Below are 12965 nucleotides of genomic sequence, written 5' to 3'. Positions count from 1 at the left end.
TGTACGAGACTAGAAAGCTTTTGGTAGGTAGACCCTACAAATTTTCAGAACTATTGGAACACTTTGCAGCCTGACTAATCTTTACTAAGAAGTTATTAGAACTCCAAAGTTTCCAAACTGGAGAAGTGTACTGGGCATTTGGGATTGGCCCATCTCTCACTATTCTTGCATAAGCATTAGGTACATTAAAATCTGCATTTTTTCGTTGAATCATACGTATTCAAGAACACATTCCTGCTGTTCATAGATAAAGCTTTATCCTTAGGTAAAATCAATGCAAATTTTGTATTAATGATGATAATGAATTAGGCTGATCCTTGGGATCCATCCCGTTCAGGTTTTATGTGTCACTGCCTTCTTTTAGAAACAGTGAAAATGAAATCCTGTTAGGAAAGAGGCGCCATTCAGCTGCTGGTACGTATGTACAACTGTGCTTCACAGTCCTGCAAACAGCTATTTCCTGAATGTTCTGGCAATCAGTTTATAGCTTGCTATATATATATATTACCATTTATTCTTATTTGTCATAGTATTTATGTTCTTTGAAAATCAGTAATAATCATCTAGTCCCTTTTAAAACTTAACTGCAGCATTCATTTTAAAGGGCTTTAGAGCTTAATGCACAAAAGCCAGCAATGTTAAAGGCTAAAAACTTTTGGCTGACACAATGGACTGGATTTACTCAATCGCGAGAGCGATGGGGACAGCGGGAGGACAGTGAGGAGCAAGAGCAGCCGCAGCCCCTGCCTCCGCCGGTACCGGCGAGCTGCCCTGCTGGGGCCGCGGCGGAGGGGAGCTTCCGCCGGCCCCTGCCGTGATGGGGAGCGAGTCCTTCGCCTGGGGTAGGGCAGCTCCCGCGCGTACAGCAGGGCAGTGATGTTTAAATGCCGGTTGCGGGTTGAACAGACAAAGTTAATCTACGATTTATCGTAAGAGATGAGTAACGTGGGTGCTAGCATTTCTGCAGATACCAGCAGCAGCTGTGTCGTTTGTGCAACGCTTCTCCTTCGGCAGGGTTTTTTGATGTAAGGCCGGTACTCTGTCAATTTATGGAAGAGGAACTCGACTGTTACAAATTAAAATACGTAGTAAAATTGAATTTAGTTGCATCTCTTAGGCAAGGTAGCAGAATTGGCCCGTGCCTACACCACCCCCGCGACTAGGAACGTTTCGAAGCAGCTGGGCTGCGAGATAGGTTTATTTCACGGGATTGAGACACAACTGTGCAAACGGCGCAGCGCGGGCCGGCGCAGGGAGGCCACGGCAGCACAAAGCCGCGATGGCGCAGAGCGGGGCCGGACACGTGGAAGCGCGGCCGGGGGGGGCTGCGCGGCCGGGGGGGGCTGCCCTGCCCTGCCCCGCCGCTTTCCCTGGAGCGCCGCGGCCGGGGGTCAGCCGAAGGCAGGCGGGGGGAGGCCGGGCGGGGCGCGGCCGCGGAGCCCGTCCCGAGGCGCTCCATCCGCGGCGCGGCCCGTGGGGCGGGCGGGGGGCCCGGGGCGGCCCGTGCCCGTCTCCGCAATGCCCGCGCCCGCCGCCCACCTCCACCTTTGCAGCAGTAAAATGCAGCACTCGCAGCGCGCATGCGCGCCCCGGCCGGCGCCCCGGGACGGCTATTTATAGCAAGTGACGTCACCTAGAAATAGAACGCGGGGGAGCGGCGCCCCCTCCCCTCCCCTGCAGTCCCCGCGGCTCCGCCCCCTCGTTGCCTTCCCAGCGCGCAGGCGCAGGCGGCGGCAGCAGCGCGAGGCTCCGAGCCGGGCGCAGAGGCGCGAGCCGCACACGGCGCGGAGGGGACGCAGCGAGCGCGCGCCTGCCCGCCCTGCCGCGGTCCCTGAGCGCCAGGCGCAGCCCGGCACGCGCGGCCGGCGGCGAGCGGCGGCCGAGCCAGCACAGCGGTCCGAGCCGGCCGGCCGGCGGGCGGGCTGAGGCGGCGGCTCCCTCCGGGTCCCCTTACTCGCGCCGCCCGCGTGTGTCCATCCCCGCCCCCCTCCCCCTTGCTCTCTCTCCGAGGGGCGCAGAGCGTGCCCAGCCCGGCAGCCACCACGGAAGCGGCTATGGGGGACCGAGAGCAGCTGCTGCAGCGAGCCCGCCTGGCCGAGCAGGCGGAGAGATACGACGACATGGCCTCGGCCATGAAGTCGGTGAGTGGGGCTGGTAGCGTGGCGGCTGTGGGTCCTGACCGGGGAGGAGTGTGAAGGGTGGGCAGCGGCAGGGAGGGAGGGGAAGGAAGTCCGGGCTGGTCCGAGGCGGAGTTGGGTCCCGGGGAGGATGCGAGCCGCCAGGTCCCACCCGTCGCGGTGAAGAAAGGAGGGCGGGAGCAAGCGCCAGACCATCCCGCCGGGACACCTCGCCGCCGCGTGGGGCGGTGCCCGTTACTACCTGCCTCGGGGAGAGGCGAGACAGACGGTAGCCGGTCCCAACTGGACCGAGATCCCCCTTTTCTTTCGAAATCGATCCTCTTCCTCCCTGGTTTCCCTCGCTCCCTGGCAGGGGCTCCCTCCCAGCCCTCCCGCTCCCGGGGGTGTGGCTGTCCCCGTGCCCTCCTCTCGCCTCTCTCCCCCGGCCCCGCCAATCCGACGCGCGGTGCAGCCGTTTGAATACTGCCCGCCTCTCCCCGTGGCGGCGGGAGCGCAGCGGCGGGTCCCTGCTCTGACCCCCGGTCAAGATGGGGGCCGTCCTCGCGCGCCGCCCCCCCGGGCGGGGATGGCGGCTTTGACCTTGGGGCGCGTCTCCCCTTCTCGGGGAGTCCGGGACGCGCAAGCGCTTGGGGGGAGCGGGTGGGGTGGGGTGGCCGCTGCGGCGGGGGGTGTCTGGGGAAGCGGCGCGCGGCAAAAGGAGCCCCTTCCTTTTCTAGACGTTTCCTTTGCCTCGCGATAAAAGGCACGAATAGAGGCCTCACCCACAGCCACCAGGACTCTGACTCAAAGACGGTACAGGAGTTGCATCCGGGTATAACAGCTACCCAGTGCACAGAGAGCGTTTCCCAAGCTTTAACGTTGCCTTTTTGCCTCTTCTTTGTAGGGTAACAAACTCTCAGTGCCTTCCTTGCCCAGTTGAATACTGACATGTGCTTAAACAATAAGTTACAGTCGCGGCTCGGCTCCTTTCAGAACCAAGCAATGACCATTACTTGTACTGACCTGTCTGTACTGATACATAATAAAACTGCAGAATGATCAAACTTATATGTCTAGTCCCTTCTTTTAAAAACAAAGTATTCGTATAATCTGACTGTTAAGGGTAATGTTAATGCCGGTAAATGCTTAGCAGTGTCTTTGCTGTATCTGATTACAATTGGTTTGTTCTTGCTGATCTGTCCTTTGTGAACACCAGAGGCCCCAAGAGGAATCAAATTTCCCTTGAGAGTACTGCTGTTTAAAGACACAAGATGATTTTAGTTTGAAAGAGCAGCTTCAAATGGAGTTCACATTTCTGTTCTAAGAATCAATCCATTTAGCCTCATTTGAGGGCTGTGATGTATGTTGCCTCCCTTAAACGAGGGCAGTAAGACGACACATTTTGCTGCTCTTGTTCATGTTTGCAGTTGTGTCATAATAAGCACTATGACCAATCCAGTTCTAAAGCAGCAATAGTTCTGTGTATCTCAATATCAGAGGCACTAGGCATTAAAATAAGCTGTATTTTAATCATATCACTAGAATTCTTGATACATATGTAGTAGTAACAGCTCTCTATCTCTTTAATCTGTTAGTTGCTAATTCTAAAAGATGAAATGGAGAAATCACTAAAATCCACTGCTGCTCTAGAAGAGTATTTCTAGCTGTAGTTCGTAGACTCTACTTTTCCAAATATCACTGACCTATAGTATATGCATGGCTCTCTGAACATACGTGGAACAAACCAAATGCAGTTGCTGTGCATCCAGAAATATGTAAATAAAGTCCATATAACTAGTGTGTATGTTCAGTTGTCTTTTTAGACTGTCCTAATTACTATGTAATTTCATTCATCTTGAGTCATGGTATTCTGCTCTGTCATGCTGCTTTTGCTCTCAAGTGAGTTGTATAATGATGAGCTGCTGTAATTGGGAGCTTGAGAACACTTTGTAAGTGAGCTGAGTCTTAAGCATTTATGAAACATTACATTATAGATACTTTACAAATACAAAAAGTAAAGCTGAATTTAAAAGGCAACAGTTTCTTTGTTTAAGCTGTTCATATATGTTGCATGCCTATAATGTAGCAGCTGTTGGTTACTTGGCTTTCAATTACAGGTGTTCACTCGAACATGGTAAATTCCAGAATGCTCTTCAGTGTTTGAAGTTGATTTTGTAGGTCTGAACATAAGCTCCTATGAAATGTTATGTGGGCTGTGTCTTCTCACACAGCTAATATTTCCTTCTATTTCAGTGATTGCAAATAACTGCTATTAAGAGAAGTTTTTATCCATATAGAATAATATTCAAATAATCTTGCACTCCAGAGATGTCAGACTTGCTTCAACAGGAAATCAGTGTTCTAACTCAGAAATCTATTCTCAATGCAGGATATCATGATTTGAAAAGTTTATTTTAAAAATTTTTGTAAAATACATGAATATAACATGTCTGATGTTTTTTTAAAGTCCTGTATGAAAGCAGTGTGCTTCCAATGTAAAAAGATCTCTGAATTATTAATTTCAGTTCTAGATATTTATCACCACACTTACACAATACACAGTATAGCCGACAGCCTGAGAGCTACTCCTAAAAACAAAGTAACAAAGTCTGTTTTAGCAAATGCATATTTGCATGATTATTGACACTGCCACTGAAGGAAAAAAAAAAAGTATGACAAGACTGCCATTTCAGTTGTCATCAAGCTGGAGAAACACTTATCTTTCAGTCCTATTGGTTCCTTCTTTTAAAGAAAAGCCAGATGAAGTAGTTTCATCTTAACTGCTCAATAATACATTTTTTGTTGTTGCTATTAAACTTTTTTCTTAAAATAATTCTAATGTTTTGGCTTACAATGTGTAGACAGGGGAGGAAACTGAAACTTACACTTAGTTTGCTGTTATAAATTAATGAGTTTAGTTTACTTTTTTCCAGCCAAATTTTTTAATAGAAAATACAATCATATATAAATGTGCCTTTACTAAATGGCATTCTTCCAAGGGGTGTGTCATTCTCATTGTATTAAATGCTGCTCCAGGATTCCAACTATTTGAGATAACCCTACACGGTAGGTAAAAAATTACTTCTTGACACACTGGGGAAAAATGCGCTTCTGGTGTAAATTTTAAAGGTTCTTACTTGATGGAACAGATACCCTAGCGTCTTGAATACAGCATTGGGTACATTTGGGTTTAGATCATTCCAGAAATAGTTAAACATTTTGGATGTATAAACCCTTCGTATTCCAGACAGTATTAATCCTAATACGTAGTGCTCAGGACCTCTACTGATTTATGTTGCTTTTCGAGTATGGTTACATAGTGGGTAGAAAGTCATATACACCTTAAAACTGGTAAGATGAATCTGAGTTATGTGAGATGTATAATATTAGCATTAGTCGTGTGAAATAAATGTAAGTCTTGGAATGATCTAAAGTTTTTTTTTTTAAACAAAATAACTTGAGGTTCTAGTTTAATTTATAGGCTTTATCTGTGTGGATAAATGGGCTTAAACGTTTGGGATGTTCCATATTTTTAGTATTGCATCACTGAGTTTTTCACATCAGTGTCTGATTTTGGGTTAATGAAGTATGTGTGTGTAAGGGGGGGAATGAGATGCCTTTAATGTAAACAATGTCCTCCCCTGCTGTGAGTTTACTTCCTTACTGGGTTTTATACAGTAAATCGAGCTATAGGACTGCCAATCCTTGATATAAAACACTGAAGCAACATGATGCAGGAAACTGATCTTGTTTAAATTCATTGGTCTGGTTTCTATTTGTTCAGAAATTATGGACAGTATAAGTTCGTATCAGGAGAGTTTTAATAATTAAACCTGACTTTATACTGGCTCAGGTATAGTCATTTTTTACAACGTCTTGTTAAGAACTGGCTCTAGCTGTAACTTATATCCTCTGGCTAACAAAACAGAAGTATAATCACATACATTTGGTTGACCTCGGTCAAATTCTACTAAATAATCCGTCAGAGCATCATAGAATCCGCTGTCAGTTGTGGAACCTTCACTTCGGTGTGTTTTCCATGTGAAAATAACTCAGCTTGGTATGGCCTATGTGAGATCGCACACATGGAAGTAATTTCTGAGCTGATACAGTACTGTCACACTCATCAGCATGTGTAGTTAGGAATTCCAGGGTAATAGCTGGGATTCCTTTTACATACTCACGTTTTTTTCCCAGTAACCTGTGAAAGAACATTGTGGGTGTAAAGCAAATAAGGAATAAGTATGTAGAGATATCTGTAAGTATGATAGAAATAAATGATTTACACTGTATTCTCACTACAAAAAGCAGACAGTCTGAATGAAAACTGCTAGCGTATCATAGCCTGTGTGTTCCACTGCATCGTCTGGCTCAGGACTGAACATAACCCCAAATTTAGGTGGGAGGGGAGAGAAGTGTGTTTGCATAAGGAAAGTATAGTGTAATCTATAGTAAGTAAATACTATTCTGAAGTTATACTACAAATGGCTTTTCATCTTTTAAGACTTCCCTAATGACCATTATAAGAAAGTATGTCTGTGTCTAAAATTGTAAAAGCAAATTATTGCAGTCCAAGATTTTCTCTATTAAAGAAAGGTTACAGGGAGAATGGAAGATAGAAGGAAATAACATAAAATGCTGAAGGAAATTTTTCTGTATATCATCCCCACATGTGAAGAGAAACATCTGTTCTTACCTACTTTGCTAATGTATCAGAAATAGATAAAACAACTGATAGCTCCATAAAGGTCACATGCTTTCCTTTGAGTCTAGTTTCTTGCAATATAGCTGTTATACCAGGGAGGTAGATGTGTTTTTGAGGTATATCTGCATAGAGTATCAGCATTTTTTAGCTAGGATAGGGAATAATTGAGTTGATGGTAGTTGCTGATTATCCAAGATTGCATCAGTAACTTCTGATGCATCTTAAAGTTAGTAAACATTTCCTAAGCATGTTGAATTAGCTGCTTGGTCAATTTTTCCTTTTTACTTTAAGGTATGGTTTTAAGGTGAGTTTAAGTTAGTCTTGGGAATTAAATTATACAGCAGTCCAGTGAGGATCTGGAATAATCCCTTAATTAAGTCTGTTGGTCTTATCTTAGATATTTTTGTATTTTGGTTAAGAAGTTAACATTCTTATTTAACATTCTTATTCTACAATTAGTCCTGAGAGATGGCTTTTCTTTTTTTTTTTTTTTTTTTTTTTGGTGTGTGTTGTGCTCTATGTGAATGTATCTTGAGTATTCCCTGCTATTCCTCAATCTTGCTATGTCAGGATAAGTTCTGTTGGTCTGGTACTTATTGATAGTTAGCAAATTGACTCAGCCCAAACTGATGCAACAGCTAGCCAGTTTAGGTTTAGTCTAAATATAGTAGGAAGATGCTTCCAAAAGTTACACTGCATTTTAAAGATTGTACTATAGACCTACTTTTAATACTGAATGTTGAGTAAAGACCAGCAAAGATTAGCAGAGTTCATGCTTGATTTCACAAGATCCTCCCTCTATTAATGTGATCTTCAGAAATCTCTGCAAATATGCTGCTTATTGTCACTTGCATTGAATTTTGGTTGTGGTTAGGGAAGGTCAGAAGGCTTTTCAGGTGTAGGTTATCTGCAATTGCAATGGCTCCTGTGCAAGTGGGCTTTATAAATCAGCTTTCTCAGGGTGGGTGTGTGATGCATCTTCTGCAATTAAAAATGGAAGTGAGACAATCAACTGGAAAAAAACACTGATTAATTTATCTCTCCTAAAGTAAATACACTAGCTATATAGTAGTAAAAATTCAGGGTTTAATACTCAAAGTTTTTTGATGGTTCCCAGGGCATTTGTTACGTACTGTAAAAATGCTGTTTTGGTGTTTTGAATACACAGAAGACATCTGTTTCTAAAAATTTATATTACAAAGTTTAAGAAATCACCTTAAGGAGGTATAAAAAATTATAACAAGGTTGAGGATTACTGCTTTTTTTTTTTGTTATTTAGTTTGAAGCGGAGGGAAAGGGGTGAACATGAAGGTAGCAGTTAGCTGAGGGTAAGGAACAGAGGCGGTGAGTGGAGGATGAGGTGAAGAATTAGAATAGCTGCAGTTGCAGTCTTGGAGATTTAATTTCTTTCATGTGGAGTCTGGATGGCAAAGCCAAGAGATGGCATTTCTATTACTATTGTCCTCTTCCACTAAGTCCCATGCTCAGTTATTTTTTGTGCCTTGTCTGCTTTTCTATACTCAGTTTTTATTTTTGTGGGTAATATAGCCCCGTAGTATAGTAACTTTTTTTTTTTTTTTTTTTTTTAATACTATAAAGATAATGAAGACAGGTGGGTGGGAAAGCATTTGTGTGGTCAAATGATGTTTAAGTTTTAGCAAAACATTACTGACTCCTTTAGGTCAACCACTGTGTGTGAGAACTTGCAAAGAACTCTCAAGCAAAGTTCTCCAGCAGTGCAGGAATGACTAAGTGATTATTAATCTTTGTGGATTTATTTTATTTTTGTAAAAGTGCTATACTAATAGACTGTAGGGAATAAAAAGCTCTTAACTGAGCCTTTATATCTTGAGGGAGTTAATATCTTACTAGAGAAGATGATACAGATGGGTCATGGTAGAGATTGTTGAGGGAGGGATTGTTGGGAGGATGTTGATTGGAAGCTGTGCAGAAGATGATGAAGATGTCATTAGTGTTGATTCCTGTGCATTTTACCCTCTGCAGGTTGTCTCTATTGTATTAGGCCAGGCAGCACAATGTCTTTTGGGAGCTGGGGTTCCTGAGCTGTGGGGAAAAGGCATTTTGGAGATAAAACTAATTGACATAGAATATTTTAAGAACAAAACCTAAATTTGGAAGTCAGCTCTCACTGTAACAGTTATAATTTATATAAATTATTTTTTAGATGTGGAAAGATGCACATTTATTGGATAGTACACTGACTACACCAGCAGTCTCAGAATAGTATAAAGTTGTGAACATTCTGATGCCCCTGTCAAGCAGTGTAAATATGCACATTTGAAAAGAAATTGTTAATTATATAAGCAGTGTCCAAGCAAGGACAAGTTTACTTTCACACCGGAGTACATATCCTTAGAAATTTGGTGACTTCTTTTAATGCAGTATGCTTAAAGTAGTTGCATTTTTCATTTTAATTCCTGTGAGTTTAATTTCATGTTTGCAAATTTGCAAAAGTAGAACAACCAACTAGAAGTCTGATAGGTTTTATTCCCTAAATTAACACAGCAAGTGAAATAGGCCTAAATATAGTATTAGAAGTATTATCCCTTCTCTGTCTCAGCTTTGTGTAGTAGGAATTTAGAGCTGATAATGGGTTTTTTCCCTTGGTTTTCTGTTTTATTTCTATGCAGGTTCTTTCATGTCCTATCCTTGAAATTTGTCTGTAGCCACCAGTTAGCAGAAATCAGGATAACTTCTGTATTATGTTGTATAATTGTTCCCTAAGTGACTGAAAGATACTATGAAACACTAATTCCATTTGTACTATGCAGAGATTAAGCATAATGACTGCAGCGCTTCCATCTCTGCTGTTGAATGAGAGCAAGCAGCAGGAGAAAGAAATGCAAGAACTGCACCAGTTTCCGGTGTCTGTGCTGTGTTCCAGATTCATAAAACTGGTATTCTAGGTACATTTAAATGAATCATTAAGTGTGGTGTCTACATATTATATTTCTGGCAGACTTCCTAAAAAACCCGAGCCTTCCTTCTGTGAATGCTTCTCTGTTACACAAGCCTGACTCACTTTTATTCAGTGAATGTACTTTGCAATGGCTGCTAAATACCCACTTTCAATGTTACAAATTGACTCCTGTCTAGAAGGAATTTTGGGATCTAGAAGGAATTTTGAATCTCGCACTTCATGATGGAAGTATTGAAGGAAATTTGCACTCTCTTCTCTAAGACAAACCCTTTAAATTTGACCTTTGTTTGTATTTTCAGGTAACTGAGCTGAATGAGCCTCTCTCAAATGAGGATAGAAACCTGCTGTCTGTAGCCTACAAGAATGTAGTTGGAGCTAGACGATCTTCCTGGCGTGTCATCAGCAGCATAGAGCAGAAGACTATGGCAGATGGGAATGAGAAGAAGCTGGAGAAGGTTAAAGCCTATAGGGAGAAGATAGAAAAGGAGCTTGAGACAGTCTGCAATGATGTTTTGGCTCTCCTAGATAAATACTTGATCAAGAACTGCAATGACTTCCAGTATGAGAGCAAGGTCTTTTATCTGAAAATGAAAGGGGATTACTACCGCTATTTGGCAGAAGTTGCTGCTGGAGAGAAGAAGAACAGTGTTGTGGAAGCCTCAGAAGCTGCCTATAAAGAGGCTTTTGAAATCAGCAAAGAGCACATGCAGCCCACTCACCCAATTAGGCTTGGGCTGGCACTCAATTTCTCAGTGTTCTACTATGAAATCCAGAATGCTCCTGAGCAGGCCTGCCTTTTAGCCAAACAAGCCTTTGATGATGCCATAGCAGAGCTGGACACACTAAATGAGGATTCCTACAAGGACTCCACTCTCATCATGCAGTTGCTTCGAGATAACCTCACTCTGTGGACGAGTGATCAGCAAGATGAAGAAGCAGGAGAGGGCAATAATTAAAAAGCTTTCCTCCAATCCCTCTTTCATCCACTTCACCATCCCCATCATCACCAATATTTCCTTGCCACAGTCACACTAAATATCTAGTGCTAAGCATATCTGTATTGTACAGCTGTTCAGATCTGCTGTCCACTTTATCAAGAAGCAGTTTCAGATGAGTCTTTGTGGGCATTGATGGATTGATTGATTTATTGGCCCTATTTATCTTAGTTGCACTTGAGCAGTGCAGAAAGATGCATAGTAAATGAGGCATTTTTAGTTTGCCTGTTGATTGGAAAATATGGGAAAGAATAATGGAAAGTGATTGAAGATAATTAGAGTCCAGTTAAATTTTTTTTTCCATTTGAAATGAGCTGACAGTTCTGTTAAGCAGTACATTTTGTGCATGCAAAATAAATTAGCCACCCCAAATTTTTTTCAGTCAATGAAAACAGTTAAGCTGATGTGAAATGGCAACCCTGTTCATCAGTTTACAATAAACTGTTTGAAATGTGAGGTTTCAGTAGCAATTTGGTTTTTTGCCTCTAACTTATGTGCACAGTTTCTTTTAATGCAGTGCATCTACCTAAGAGTTTTGATACTTGTAACCTTTTGCAGTTGTTTTGAAGAATCATGAATTTATTTTTTGTAAACTCTTTGGCTGTTTAGTTGTCTGTGTATTCTGACAACACTTTGTCAATATTAGCCCATGTTAAGATGGATGACTGAGATGCCAGACTTCTAAATTAAATGTTTTGGAATTAAATGAATAAAATAAAATGCTGCTTCGGGGATGTTATCTCTACATAAGCTGTCCTGTCTTTTGTTCAGAGCAGAGATTGAGTTACCTAACATCACTGATGGGTTAAAATATATATTAATCATAAGTTTGATGAGAAATTTTATCACATGCTAAACAAACAAGCAAAATAACCCAGTATGCTGGAAAGAAGGAAAAAAACCCAAACCACACATAGACTCCTCCCTCCCCCCCCCACCTACAGCCATCTAGATGTGATACTGCTCACTTGTGTTAACACGGAGTTTCCACCAAAGGTGGTATATTTAGTTATTTTCGTAGTAGAGCAGCTGTAATGCAATTCTGCTCAGGAGCTGAAAAACTGTCAAGAACATTAATTTTTGTGCCAGTGTAGAGACTAGTATTTGCTTCTGTCAGGTGTAACTTCAAAACATGTTTTTCTGAAGTGCTAACCACCAAATCACCTTTACACATGCAAATCCCAGTAACTTTATTTCATATTTACCTGTTTAAAACAGGAGCAGTATTTGTTCTTAAAGGATGCCTTTCTGTTTTAGCTGAATGAAGTCTAGTCCCCAAGCTTATGTTCTTGTTTATGTTTTGGTTTTTTTTTTTTACCCTCCCAACATTTAGTGTATATGTATATTTAGTAGTTCTGTACATCCTTCTGTAATGGTATGGTAAGAAGCAGGAAAAGTTAGCTGTTACGTGTCACTGCATCCAGACTGCTACTGGCACCTGAGCTAGGTGAAAGGTCATCTAAGTTCTCTTTTATATGAATATATTTTTCTTTGATTTGTGCAATAAATATTACTGGTCTGAATACCCACAACAACTCACACTTTTTTAAGGCAGCACACTTGTTAAGTATCTGGAGAATTAGAATTTTTAATGGTAAATTTATGTGCATTTATATATTCTGTCATCACCTAGATATTTCTAGCTTTAGTACATCAGTAAAGTTGATGATAATGCAACATCTGAAAAAGATGAAAATACATATCCTTGATGCTGTGCCATGGTATAATCTTGAGGTGCTTGACCTCCTAGAGTGGTTTGAAGTGTGTACTTAATTTAGATTGCAACTGTCTGCCAGGGCCCGTTCTGGAAGTCACTTTTTCTTATTTGCTCCCGTTTCACCAAACAGTATACAAAAGTCCCTGATTTTCAGTTCCGTTTTTTCAAGTAAACCTTGCAGGAGTCTTTTGGCCAGTAATATCCATTTGGGCATTACCTGTCCCCTAGATGCCTACACGACCTTTTCCTTCCCCCTCAGATCTGCTTATCTCTCCCTGTGGACCCAAGGTAAAACTTGACAATAAGACTGCTGTTTTATGTTGAAACACTGGCTGGTTAATAACATTGGCAATTGCTAGGATTATTTCCTTCCCATTCATAGAGTTAGCACTATCCTTCTGTTAATTCAAAAGCTAAGGAGCCATTTTTCATTTTAGTTACTGTCTTGTGCAGATCCTTTGTCACAAAACAGCATAGTGTAGTCTGCAAG

General features: G+C 42.2%; 1 protein-coding gene across 2 annotated transcripts; it reads left to right on the top strand.

Annotated features, from left to right (window-relative positions):
- The first annotated feature begins 1726 nt into the window (after positions 1-1726).
- Positions 1727-11508, top strand: YWHAH (tyrosine 3-monooxygenase/tryptophan 5-monooxygenase activation protein eta). Of its 2 annotated transcripts, none has more exons than XM_074921179.1 (2): positions 1727-2150; positions 10072-11508. In XM_074921179.1, the coding sequence occupies exons 1-2, from the start codon at positions 2055-2057 to the stop codon at positions 10717-10719; spliced, it is 744 nt and encodes a 247-aa protein (XP_074777280.1). In that variant the 5' UTR covers positions 1727-2054; the 3' UTR covers positions 10720-11508. The 2 variants fall into 2 exon arrangements, with proteins under 2 accessions (XP_074777280.1, XP_074777279.1); XM_074921178.1 differs by having other exon boundaries at positions 1731-2141; positions 10063-11508.
- Positions 11509-12965: the final 1457 nt, after the last annotated feature.

The sequence above is a fragment of the Athene noctua genome, chromosome 17 (assembly GCF_965140245.1).
Source record: "Athene noctua chromosome 17, bAthNoc1.hap1.1, whole genome shotgun sequence".
Lineage (NCBI taxonomy): Eukaryota > Metazoa > Chordata > Aves > Strigiformes > Strigidae > Athene > Athene noctua.
This window is presented reverse-complemented; position numbering and strand designations above follow the sequence as displayed.

Coding starts and splice junctions, on each gene's coding strand:
- YWHAH (XM_074921179.1), top strand. CDS start 2,055: ATGGGGGACCGAGAGCAGCTGCTGCAGCGAGCCCGCCTGGCCGAGCAG. Junction 2,151..10,071: donor CCATGAAGTCGGTGAGTGGG/GCTGGTAGCGTG, acceptor CAGGTAACTGAG/CTGAATGAGCCTCTCTCAAA.